An 11,718-nucleotide genomic window follows, 5' to 3' on the forward strand; every position below is an offset into this window, starting at 1 on the left:
ATGATTTTATGTCTTTTAAACTGATCTACAGTTCGGCATTGTTCGGTTTAATTCCTTTGGCGGACGTCGCTCTTATGACCAATCAGTGGCCGGCAGTCTGTCATTGGTCCCATTTAGTATCAGCTCAGCTCACTTGGAACCTCACTAGAGCAGGTACTAAAAAGCACCAGGTACTATTGCTAAAAAAACAAAACGAGTAAACAAGTCAAGCCGTGCTGTGCTGTTCCGTGCCGAGCTGTGCCGCGCTACAGTGGTAAAGAGGCAACAGTGGGTGCTTGGCAGTGGGTGGCACAACAGACCAAAACATCAACAGAGATTCCAGCACACAAAAGAAATCTTATTTTATGAATACAGTTTACACTTAACCGTGTGTCCTCAATCTCTTGTGACCCATCATGGCCATTTTTCATAACCTTCATGGCTTGAATTAAAAAATAATTGATTTTAAAACAAACCTTGGAGTTGCAAAACAATGAATAAAAAAAGAGGGGAAGGACCAGTGGAAAAGCTAAGGCGTGAATACTTCCAGGGCAGCGTGTTAGTTGTCTTTGCAGTCAGTGTGATAGTGAGCCTCAGGGATTACCCCAGACAGACAGCTCAGTAAGACAACTGATTAAATAGTAGTGAGAAGAGAGAAAATGTTTAATTCAGCCATGTTTAGTATTCATAGAATGTACAGCCATACAACAGTTCACCTTGAGGGGTCATAGGGAGAGGAGGGCCAGAATCCCAAAGAGCTGCCGGGCCAAGTTCCCACATAACATGACTTACTGTGTGTTTAATTGCTTTGATAATCAAGATATACATACCAAATGACCTAGATAATATGCTTGGAAACCAAGTTCTGTCGCCAAAGTCTAGACATTTTAATAGATTTACCATCAAAATTAAAGCTGAACTCAACACACTCATCATATATATTCAATCCACTGCATTAATGCATTTAAAATTTGATATGCCCATGTGCATGTTTTATGGTGTTTAGATAGCATCTTACAAAATACAATACAAAGAATGTGTGCACGGCGAGCTGTGTTAGGTCACATTCTGCAACGTGAGGGTTCAACGTGTGGCGGCTGAATCACTCTGCATGAAAATAAACAGCAGAGTGGAGACGGATATCTTTATTCAGCAGCACTTTACTGTTATCCACATTTAGCAGGCTCACAACAACACTGCTTCCTGATTACATTCGGCATTGTCTCAACTCACCAATCAGAAAATAGGAGATAAAGGTGAGTGTGAAGCCCAGAGGCGCATTCAACAAATTATTTTATCAGTTGTTTTTTTTTTCTTTGTAAAGATGCTAATGGAATTTTTAAACAGTAAATTGTAAACGTGTTAAATGCATTTTGAATGCATTTGCTCATGTGAATTTAAACAGACCTCTTAACCCTAAAGCAGTTTTCTTTATGACGTACTTCTCATATATAGTTATGGTGCTGTACAGAAAACATGATGACACGTTTGCGCAACCGCACTTTTGAATTAGTGCAATTCCACAGCGGTTTCTGAAAGCTGAGAAGTTGCACGTCAAAGCCAACATGTGGTTATTATGGTAATTTCACAAGTACTGTTGCAGAAAGCCGGCGAATCAGCGTCTTTGTCACCAGAGAGGGGGCCAAATTTAGAGCAAAGACTCAAGCAAACATTATTTTAAATATGGTTTATACTGTTCAAATTTTATATTTGGTGTCCGTGTACAAGTACAGTGGGGGGGTTTCTAAATAAAGCTTTTTGGTTTTCTTCATTTTAAATTGTTAAAAACAGTATTTTAGCATGCAGTAAATTGTTAATAACTGCCAGATATTGAAAATTATTCTGTAAAAATTGGCAAAAGCACTTACTCAAAGGACATTTTCTGGTTGTTTTATGGTTAAAATAAACAACAACAACAACAACAAAGTCCGGACATTTTGAGGGTAAGGTGTTAAAGGGTTAAAGTCTTCAAATAGTTAATAATTATAATTAAAAAAAAGAAATCAAATAATATACAACGTGATGCCGCTGCTCAGGGGGAGGGCTAAAGATTCATCCAGCTGCTGTAGATGACTTTGTGGACTGGTGTGATGCACATCTATCTCAACACAAGTAAGACTGTTGAAATGCTGTTAGAGCCTGTGGGTGATGAATGCCAGGTGGAATCCTTGAAATATCTGGGGGCCCACATGGGCAGCGATTTGAGATGGCGCACACAGGTGGCCAGCGTTTGCTCCAGAATCCATCAACGTCTACACTTTCTGCGCAGACTCAGGGTGGTCGGTGTCTGTGAAAATGTCAGGGCAACAATGGAATAAATTCTCAGTTATGGCATCACCAGTTGGGTTCGTTATCTCACTGTCAAAAAAAAAGCACAGATATCCAGAACTCCGGCTCCTCTTTAACCTGCAAGAGCTTCTTTGAGCTGGCTACGATTCGACAGGCAAGGATCATCTTAGCCGATTGCACCCATGTGTTGTATCCTCAATATGTTCTGATGAACCCAGGGAGGAGATATAGGGTACAGACACTCTTTTATCCCTCTTTCTGTTAATTGTTTAATTATAGTTAGTTATAAGTATTTCAAACAAAAATGTTTTTAGTCTAGATTTAAACTCCAAACTTTTCCAATCCAATTGCAGAGGAGGAACACTCATCCAAGACAATTGTCTACAGTTTGAATTGTGGATTAGTTCTACAATTCTGTTCTCTATTAGGCCAATGTTGTCAAAGTTAGTAAGAGAGAAATGTGTAGCCGTTGTGGTGTGCATCTTTCCCTCACAACTGTGAAGATTTCCAAGCACAAGTTTTACGACTCCTCGCCGTAATACTCTCCAAAACCTTGTGTTAAATGTTTGCAGCTTCGAGTAATTCAAAACAATACAGTTTATATTAGCTTGGCTCTGTGACAGAGTGCTCGCTATAAGAACATGATGAAAATCCCTCTGTGGAAATACCTCACCATGACGTTCAAAACTAATTCAATTATATGCATCACCAGTCCGAGAGACCTACAGAATTGAGTTATTGTCTAAAATGATGAGAGAGAAAAAATACCAGTAAATTGTGTGTGAATGAATTTTAATGTAAAAATGATTCCCAGGAGGAGTTTCCAAAATGTGCTTCAAGAACAAGGGACAACACATTATTTTTGTGGACATTTACTAAGCTGTTTACTCTGCATCAACCGAGGATCCTGTTTACTTTGAGTCTTTCAAGGTTTTCCCATCGTGCTGAGATAATATAGTGAATCAGGGCCAAGTAGGGCAAACAACCAAAAAACAGCAGAATAAGTTCTTATTTTTCTTTGAAGTGGAACCCATTCCAGGAGCTTGCATCTATAACTGCCTTTAGTGATAATAACCACACACCATGCACTGCTCTCGAGGAAGACATATTCCAAATAAAACAGTGTGTTTTTGATTATCATACAGTATAGTCTGGCTCATTAATTCATGGCTTCACATTTGGGTCATGATCGATACCCCATCGCATTAAACGTGGGTTGTTAATCCGTCTACGGAAAGTCAATATGCACGATGAGCTTCATAATGAGAACCAGGAGATTCCATAAATGTTTTCAGTGGGTAGAAATGTTCGGGCAGAAAAGCTGATGGTGTGATATGTCAGTCATGTTGTGATTAAGCTCCGCAGAGTCACCCTCAAAAGTAGCTATCAAAGTAAAGCCATGAAGAATCTCACCCTCTCTCCCTCTCCTCTGACTTACGATAAACTACATAAACACAGAGGTGGTTTGGCTACAGTCCTGCTCTCTGTCTCCATCCTTCTCTATCGGTACTGCAGCCTCACAGCAGGAGTCTGCTCGTCTTTACTTCATTTCCTCATCTCAAACCTGCCCCCAGCCTGAAAGGATTTTCAAATCTGACATGATGTGATGATGAAGGCGAACTTTGCAACCAATGTGCAATGTTTTAATCCTGAGAAGAAATCCAGACTGAAATCTGGCCAATTAAGATTGCTTTAAGGAGTTATAAAATAAAGTGTCAGAGATTTTCTGTGTGTTTTTGCATCAAGATTAGACACATTTTCAGGACAAAGACATCTACAGCACTTTACAGCATTTAACCCTTAGAACACAGAGCATTTTGGGTGCTTTTTTCCATTACTAAAATGTACAGTATATACAGAGTCTATAAGAATGTGCAATATAGAGTGTCTTATATCCTTTTTTAAGCACAACCTATGTAATCTGACAAAAAAAATGGCTACTATTTCTACCAACTATATAAACACACCTGAGCAAAACGTACTCAAAATGTTTAAAATCAGATTGAATTTGTCAAACTTGGAAATATGTCACAGTTCAAAGTTCACTTGGCTTGTTTTTATGAACAAAAGTAAAATAATAATCAGTCTTTTTTGTGACTTCTGCCTGAATAAGTGATAAACACACAGCCCCAAGATGTCCATATAAGGTTGTGTATTATTCCCATAGCAATTTACGATGGGTGCATCTAAGGGTTAAGCATGAGTTGCGCTAACTATGGCTCCAGTGCTTCATCAAAACAGTTTCTTTACTCAAGAATTCTTTGCTCCACAATTGTTATTTTTTCACATGTTCTTAGTCACTATTTTCAAACATTTCAAACAACAATTAGTGAAGGACATCATCGGCACTTCCTTTTTCCATCTTCAGTTCATCTTAATATGTCATAAAACAATTAAATGCTGTGAAACAGTTGAGAGAAAGGGGAAATTACCAAAAAAATTTTAAAATACTCCCAAACAGAACCTCAATTTGCTGAGCCATCAACATTGATGCGGTGCAAGTCCAAGTGGGCAGGATAATCGTCGCACTTGAATACAAAAATTTACGAGCGAGGCTGAAGGACAGTGTTGGTGACAATTCGCATCATTTTTGGTCTCCACTGCAAAATGAAATAATGACTCAGCAGTGACTCTCAGCTTGAAGAGCATTACCATCTATATTAGCGGAAAACAGACAGACAGGGAGGTTGACTGCAGTACAGCTCCTTCAGAGCTTCACTAGGGAAAGATGATGTCCACATATTATAGACTTCACACACTTTTGAATACAAAGAATTCAACACAGTTTATATATATATGTATATACATATATATATATATATATATATACATATATATGTATATATATATATGTACATGCATGCAAAGTTCATTTTAATTGCTTTCTAACTTTTGTCCTCTACAAATATCTGCTCATCTGATGTAGATGTAAATAACATCAAATTAAAAGCAGCGAGAGTTGCCACTTTAACCTTGTAGCCATTATTGCCTTTCAAATACGAAGTGCTGGAGTTCAAAGGAAATAAAACAGTAAAAACGGTTCTCTGTTGTGTTCTGCTGTCGTCGGCTGCACTCTTTGTCAGAATGGTGAATGCAGACGCTGTGTGTCACTTGCAATAACAATGGTGACAATAAACTTGACCCGTTATGGTGTCCCTGATCCGTGATGCTGCGGTAATTATTTGTCGCTGTAGCTGCAGTCAACGACACTCCCTCACTTCAGATCTCAATTGAACCTACCTGAAACATGCGTTTCTATAGAGCTCTGGTAGTTGACAACATCATATAATCCAGTCATGCAACACTTGGAACCACAATCATTTTAGCAGGAAGCTGCTGCTACTGTGCAAATCCACATTTTATAACATTTTATTTTATAACAGGCAACATTCATAAGAAGTGAAAATTGTGGACATCTGTTGTGTGCCAGGATGCCAAAATAGTCTGAGACAAGCAAACAGTATATAATGTCCAATATACATTATATAATGCCCATAATGTATATAATGTCAGCTCTGGCTGCTTCCATAAGCTATGCTGGGGCTTTGTAAGATATAATAATTCTCCCAAGTTTGTCAACTACCACTGACGCCGGTCAGTTTTGTAGAAGCTGTTTCTGCCAACATGGCGGAGTAAACAAACCCGGTCGCTTGACGTCCAGAGCTCCATATACTTACTGCCAGGGATATGAGCAATGCATCTCTGGAGAGAGCAGCTCGCTCTAAATGAGTTATGCTAAAAAGTTGCCACTTGGCTTTCTCCATCACCATATGTGAAGAAACCAAAATGATCAAGTATATCAATACAACTGCTGGTCATTAGAGTCAGAAGTAAACTTGGAATGATGCTGCCCCTGTTTCTTTCTCTCTTTTTTTGAATAATATACATAAACTTACATTTTCACAATTGATCCCTTTGGGGAAAGGACAGAGGAAAAAAGCACAGCTGGTCAATACAAATGTTCTTTATGATCGTTCTCTGATATTTCACCCTCTTTCATTCTTTTCTCTGGTTTTCTTTATTTTACTTACAGTGTGTGATATTTGTCTTTGTTTGTCATTTTAGAATTTGTTTTGCTGCTTGCTCTTTGGCCAAGTCTCCTTAACGTGGTTAAATAAAGAATATATACAGTATGAGTGCAACTCACCAATCAGATGATGTTGGGAGAGCACGTTTATGATGTCCAACAGTACAGAGAAAGAGGACTACATTGTTTTGCAGTGAGACATGTTTCAAACCCTTTAATTTGAGTTGCTATATACATGTACTGTATGACTCAGTGAAGCTTTAAAATAATCTGTGCACATTTTTTTAAATACATGGAGTAATTGCGATTTGGCTGACACTGAAAAGGCCTTTACAGTTTAGCCTTTACATTCATTTGAATATGGCCTTTCATAAATCACTGAATGGCTCTGATAAAGCAATTATGAAATGACGCAAAGTTGTTATGTGAAATGAATAGAAGGGGGTGTTTAACTTCAGGGGTGGGAGGGGCTCTGTATGAGTATACCAGCTCAATAAGAGGCACGTTGACTGACTTCCTGATGATCTCAACCACACATGGAGTGATTATTATTGAAGCCTGAGTTTCATTACCTGATCCATACTGGAAAGCAGATTTGTTTTCTGCATGTGCAAAAGCGCGGCTACTTCCTCTTTCTTCTGCAACAGTTGTGTTTGCCGCCCACCGTACAACAAAGGAAGACACCCTAACTGTAACCCCTAATTTAACTACTAAAGCAAAATATAACTTTATATAATTTCCAAATTGTTTTGACAGGAAATAAACACAATTTGTTTGGGTGTAGAATAAATGGGGTTTGCGGCATGGTTTCCCCGCCAGACAGTTTCCAAAAGACAGACATAAGGAGCTGTGCTTACTTTTACACTAACAGTACATAACTCTCACCATCTCTTTATTTTTAACATCAAACTTATGCGGTTAATCTCGGGTGTTTATTAAAATTGAATGTGTGAATTATCACAGTGAGGCAATAATATAGTATGAGAGAGACATAGAGAAAGAAAGAGAAAATGATCCACATCAGTATCTTCACGTATCTCAAGATTCATCTCCACTTTCAGCCGCCTCCAAAAGCATCTTTAAAGCAGACCCTCGTTTATTTTTTCCTTCTTCTTCCCCCACTCAAAGCCTTTTTTGAGAGCAACAGTGAGGCCTTTTAGGTCACATAACATTCGACATTTCCGACCCATAACTACACGCTTTTCAAACAACTCCACTGGCATCTAAGGAGACAAAAATGTTACTGGAAGGGTTACTGAAGTGTAGACTGTAGGTGGCGCAGCAGGCCAAAACATACATTCAAAACATAAACAGCATCTGTGGGCGGCAAATTACATAAACACTGTGAAGAAATGGAGGTAACACTGTTTCCACAGAAGGCAGTGTTTGAATTTAACATGTTTTTAATTAATATCCGTTGACACATCATGGTCATTTTATGACCTTAATACATCTTTGACATCATGGATGTTTCATCCAGTTATCAGGATATATAACACATATTATATGTAAAGAAATCTTGAAATATGACCTGCGTTATATAGGATTCAAATGTTTTTCAGCTTTAGAGATGGAGAACAGGGGAATGTATTGAGATGATCATTCTGAATTGCAGTATTATGTCCTTGGGGATGGACAGGATTTTGGATACACCTGAGAGTTGAGCTCCCCTGGATAAAACAAACAGAAAAGTCCTATGATGTTTCCTCTAATCCTCAAGTCATGTTAAGTGTAATGGAACATGTGGAGAAACCTTGGTAAACACTTCACATCAGAAGGGACAAAAGAACTCACAACAAACACAAAACAGAATTAGCAACCCTCCACATGTTCAGTACTTGGTCAGATGTCTATTCAGCTCTGGTATAAACACTTGAAATCTAAACTAAACTAAACTAAATTTGATTTAAAATCAATGGGGAGAAAAAAAAGTTGCCAGTTTATTTCTGTTGTGAAACATGCAAGGCCACAGATGCAAACCATTTGAATCCCTTTAGTTAATTAATCACAGACATGGTATCTTTCTAGTATATGTATATGTACATATATGTACATATTTATATATATATATATATATATATATATATATATATATATATACATACATATACATACATACTTCATGGGGTTTCTGAGTGGAACCAAAGAAGAGTAGCTGCTTCTTAGCGGTGTAAGGAGGACCCAAATAAATAATAAATTAATTTTCCCACTTGGATTAATGCTGCCCTCTGCTGGTGAATGCACACCAAACAGGTCTGTATGTAAATTCAGTCCAATACCTGTAACTTGTGAGGATTAGCTTTACAATCATTTTGCATGCTGTAGATTTTGTGTCACAATGTGACTACTGTTTCATCACCAATGACGCAATTAAAAATAAATATACATACATATGGAGCACGAGCAAACTAACTGGGAACTGTTCAATGGAATACTTCCAGTGTTATATTAAATCGGTAACTTCTCACAGATAAAAACATAAACAAATATGTCCCTTGTTTAATTTAGTTTGAGTTGCAAATGAGGAAACCAAAGTGTTATTGTCTGATTAATGCACAAAGAAACAATGAAATGATAGGTTTCTCTCTACCGATTTGTAAAGTACCCATTGTAGAAAATGAATAAAAATTAATATAAAACTGGAAATGTTGATAGAAATTACTAAATGGCTAAAACAATTATGTATTAACTGAAAAAGAAATATGAATAAGGAAGATTTACAGTACATAGATCAGCCGTATTTTAAAATATTACATTTAAGCACTGTCTTTTTCCACAGCATTTAAATATACAGTATACTGTAAATGTATAATGTAAAGATCCTTAGTGTCGGCCTAGTGTCTGTACAATTACATATGAAATGCCAATAAATTCCATATATATTGAATATTCAATATAACACCTCTCACTGAGGGGAAAAAAGCACATAACAGTCTCTGTGGATTTAGTTTTTATTTCCATCTCAGTCTTAAGGGGATAAAAAATAGGATTCATGTTCAATAACCACATGTTTTAATTGGCTGACTGAAATACACATTTTATTCACAATATAACAGTTCCAAGAAAATTGGAAAAATTCTTTTTCATGATGGCGTTATCCATCATTCATGAGGAGAAAACCAACAGATGCCATATAGAGATATTCAACATATGTTGTCAACTATGTTGTCCAAATATTAATGTGGTATCAGACCTGAAAATCCTCTAATAGCCTGGCTGTAATACGCAGGGGTGCCATTTGAGGAGAGAAGCACCTAGAGCAAGATGTGATCTGTGGCTCATCCAGTCTGAAAATTGCAAATTTAGCTGATGTCCTTGAGAAAATGCTCAGATAAACATCTTTTTTTGGTAAAATAAGCCTATTAACTAAAGAGATCAGTGTGTGGTATCATAGAAATGTCTGTCTTTTATATTTTGAGGTCCCAGTTTACAGCAGAGATACTTCCACAAACAGGTTGTTAAAGTATTTCAGTTTGTGAGTTGGACAAAAATAAAAACAAACTAAAAGAGCAATGAACACATCAGACAGTTTTTCCAGGCACAAGGTGAAATATGTCATATTTACTTGCCCACTACCTCCCTTCAATGCCAAAATATAACTGAAAGACATCACAGCAGCCTTTCTCATTTAAGAACTGGTAGAGCTGCCCAAGGTCCATGTGATTACCTCGGTTACCGTGGGGGTCAAACATGGCTTCTTCAAATCCTGTGAATTTACGCAGGGACTCGATACTGTCCACAGTCCTGTCGTCGTCACGGTGACGGTCAAGGGGAATATCCTCCCTGTGTCGAATCATGATCTTCTTCCAAGTCAGCACCTTCACTCTGTGAAATGGGAAGAAAAGTTTAGAGAAGTTATCCACCAGGCTAAATGTTCTTCATACAACTATTTTAGTCATTAGTGCGCTCAGGGATCTTGGCATGTTTGCAGTTATCCGATAATGTTTTCAAATGTCTTGTTTTATCCACAAACCAAAATCATTTAGTTTTACTGATTTCTTTGTTATGTGGAGCAGGAAAAAAACATCAGAGAGCTTGTTTTAATTATTAAAAAAAACACTTTATCATAACAGTTAGCAACTAATTTAGTCATCGAACAATTATCGATTAATCGTCACAGCCCTATTTGCTATTATAAGTGAAAAACACTTGAAGAAGATACCTGGACCAGAACTCTTCGCAGGCAGATTGAGGACCCTCCACACACACAACACCAGGTTTCCCTGGCATGCTGAATCCTGACAGGCCCAGCTCCTTGGACCACTCCAAGATGTTCTTCCTCTTTGTCTTGTTGTAGATGTGATGACTATAGATCCACAGTCGACTGAACACTTCTTCCAGCTGCGGACTAGACTCTTTCTTAAGAGCTGGTGCTGCTGATGAACTCTTGCTAATGAAGAGCTGCAGGTTGTCTTTCACCCAGTCCACAGCAGAGAGCACACACACATCCCCCTGGCAGTTTTCAGTAAGGTGGGCATTCAGAGCCGTGTGGAGCTGTGTCTGCTGGGCCCTGCTGAGAGCAGCACACCTATGGCACAAAGAAGAAAAGCTAGAAGAGGAATTCAGAGAAGTTCTCATGCTGAGATCAAACACTTCTAAATGAGGAAGCACCAAGCTAACATTTGCACCACTAAACAAAAGAGCCAAATTAAACTGTGAGGTGTAATATCACAGATATAACACCCAATTATATATATGTGTATATATATATATATATATATATATATATATATATATATATATATATATATATATATATATATTGATGTGAAAGCATTGATGTGAAAGCAATTTCTAAACTTGTGTTTTGAGAAATTGCTATATTATTTTCATAATGATCATAATGTGGATAGATTTAGAGGCTTACCGGACTGTGATCTCTGGTAACACACTGGGATATTCAGATGGATAAGCACAGGACAGAATGACGTCCATCTGAAAATACATACATACATAAATAAAGTCGGGGGAAATAATTATACAGAAATCATACAAGGACAGTCTCGTTATGTTACCATGCCAACAGTGGCGGTGTCCAATTTCTGTTTGATGAGAAACTGGGGTCTGAGAGGAGGGGGGCTGTCTGCTGAAGCTATGCCCTCAACGTAGTCCCTAAGCTCGGCCACAGCCAGCTGGTCTGTGAGCTCCAGCTCGTCCCGGGTGGGAAACATGCTGCTCAACAGCTCGATCTCTGCAAGCTGAGACTCAGCCCATTCCAAGTAAGACATGCTGGCAGTAGCGCGTCACTCTTAAAATGTGCGACTAGTGTTACACATTTAAGAAATAGTCTTTAAACACATTTTCGGTCCAAAGTCTAAAAAGTGTCGTTTCCGCAGAACAAATGACACACACATCCACGTTAACCAAGCAATCGATGATTGTTTCAGCACGGACTGGTTTACGCGACCAGACAGGAAACGGAT

At 38.1% G+C, this 11,718-nt stretch overlaps 1 protein-coding gene across 1 annotated transcript; it reads right to left on the minus strand.

The window, feature by feature from the left end:
- Window positions 1-9,232: 9,232 nt before the first annotated feature.
- Window positions 9,233-11,703, minus strand: rwdd2b (RWD domain containing 2B). Its single transcript, XM_044032525.1, has 4 exons — window positions 11,311-11,703; window positions 11,163-11,230; window positions 10,458-10,823; window positions 9,233-10,120 (listed from the first exon to the last, which is right to left on the minus strand). The coding sequence occupies exons 1-4, from the start codon at window positions 11,521-11,523 to the stop codon at window positions 9,868-9,870; spliced, it is 900 nt and encodes a 299-aa protein (XP_043888460.1). The 5' UTR covers window positions 11,524-11,703; the 3' UTR covers window positions 9,233-9,867.
- Window positions 11,704-11,718: the final 15 nt, after the last annotated feature.

Source organism: Solea senegalensis, linkage group LG8, assembly GCF_019176455.1.
Source record: "Solea senegalensis isolate Sse05_10M linkage group LG8, IFAPA_SoseM_1, whole genome shotgun sequence".
NCBI lineage: Eukaryota > Metazoa > Chordata > Actinopteri > Pleuronectiformes > Soleidae > Solea > Solea senegalensis.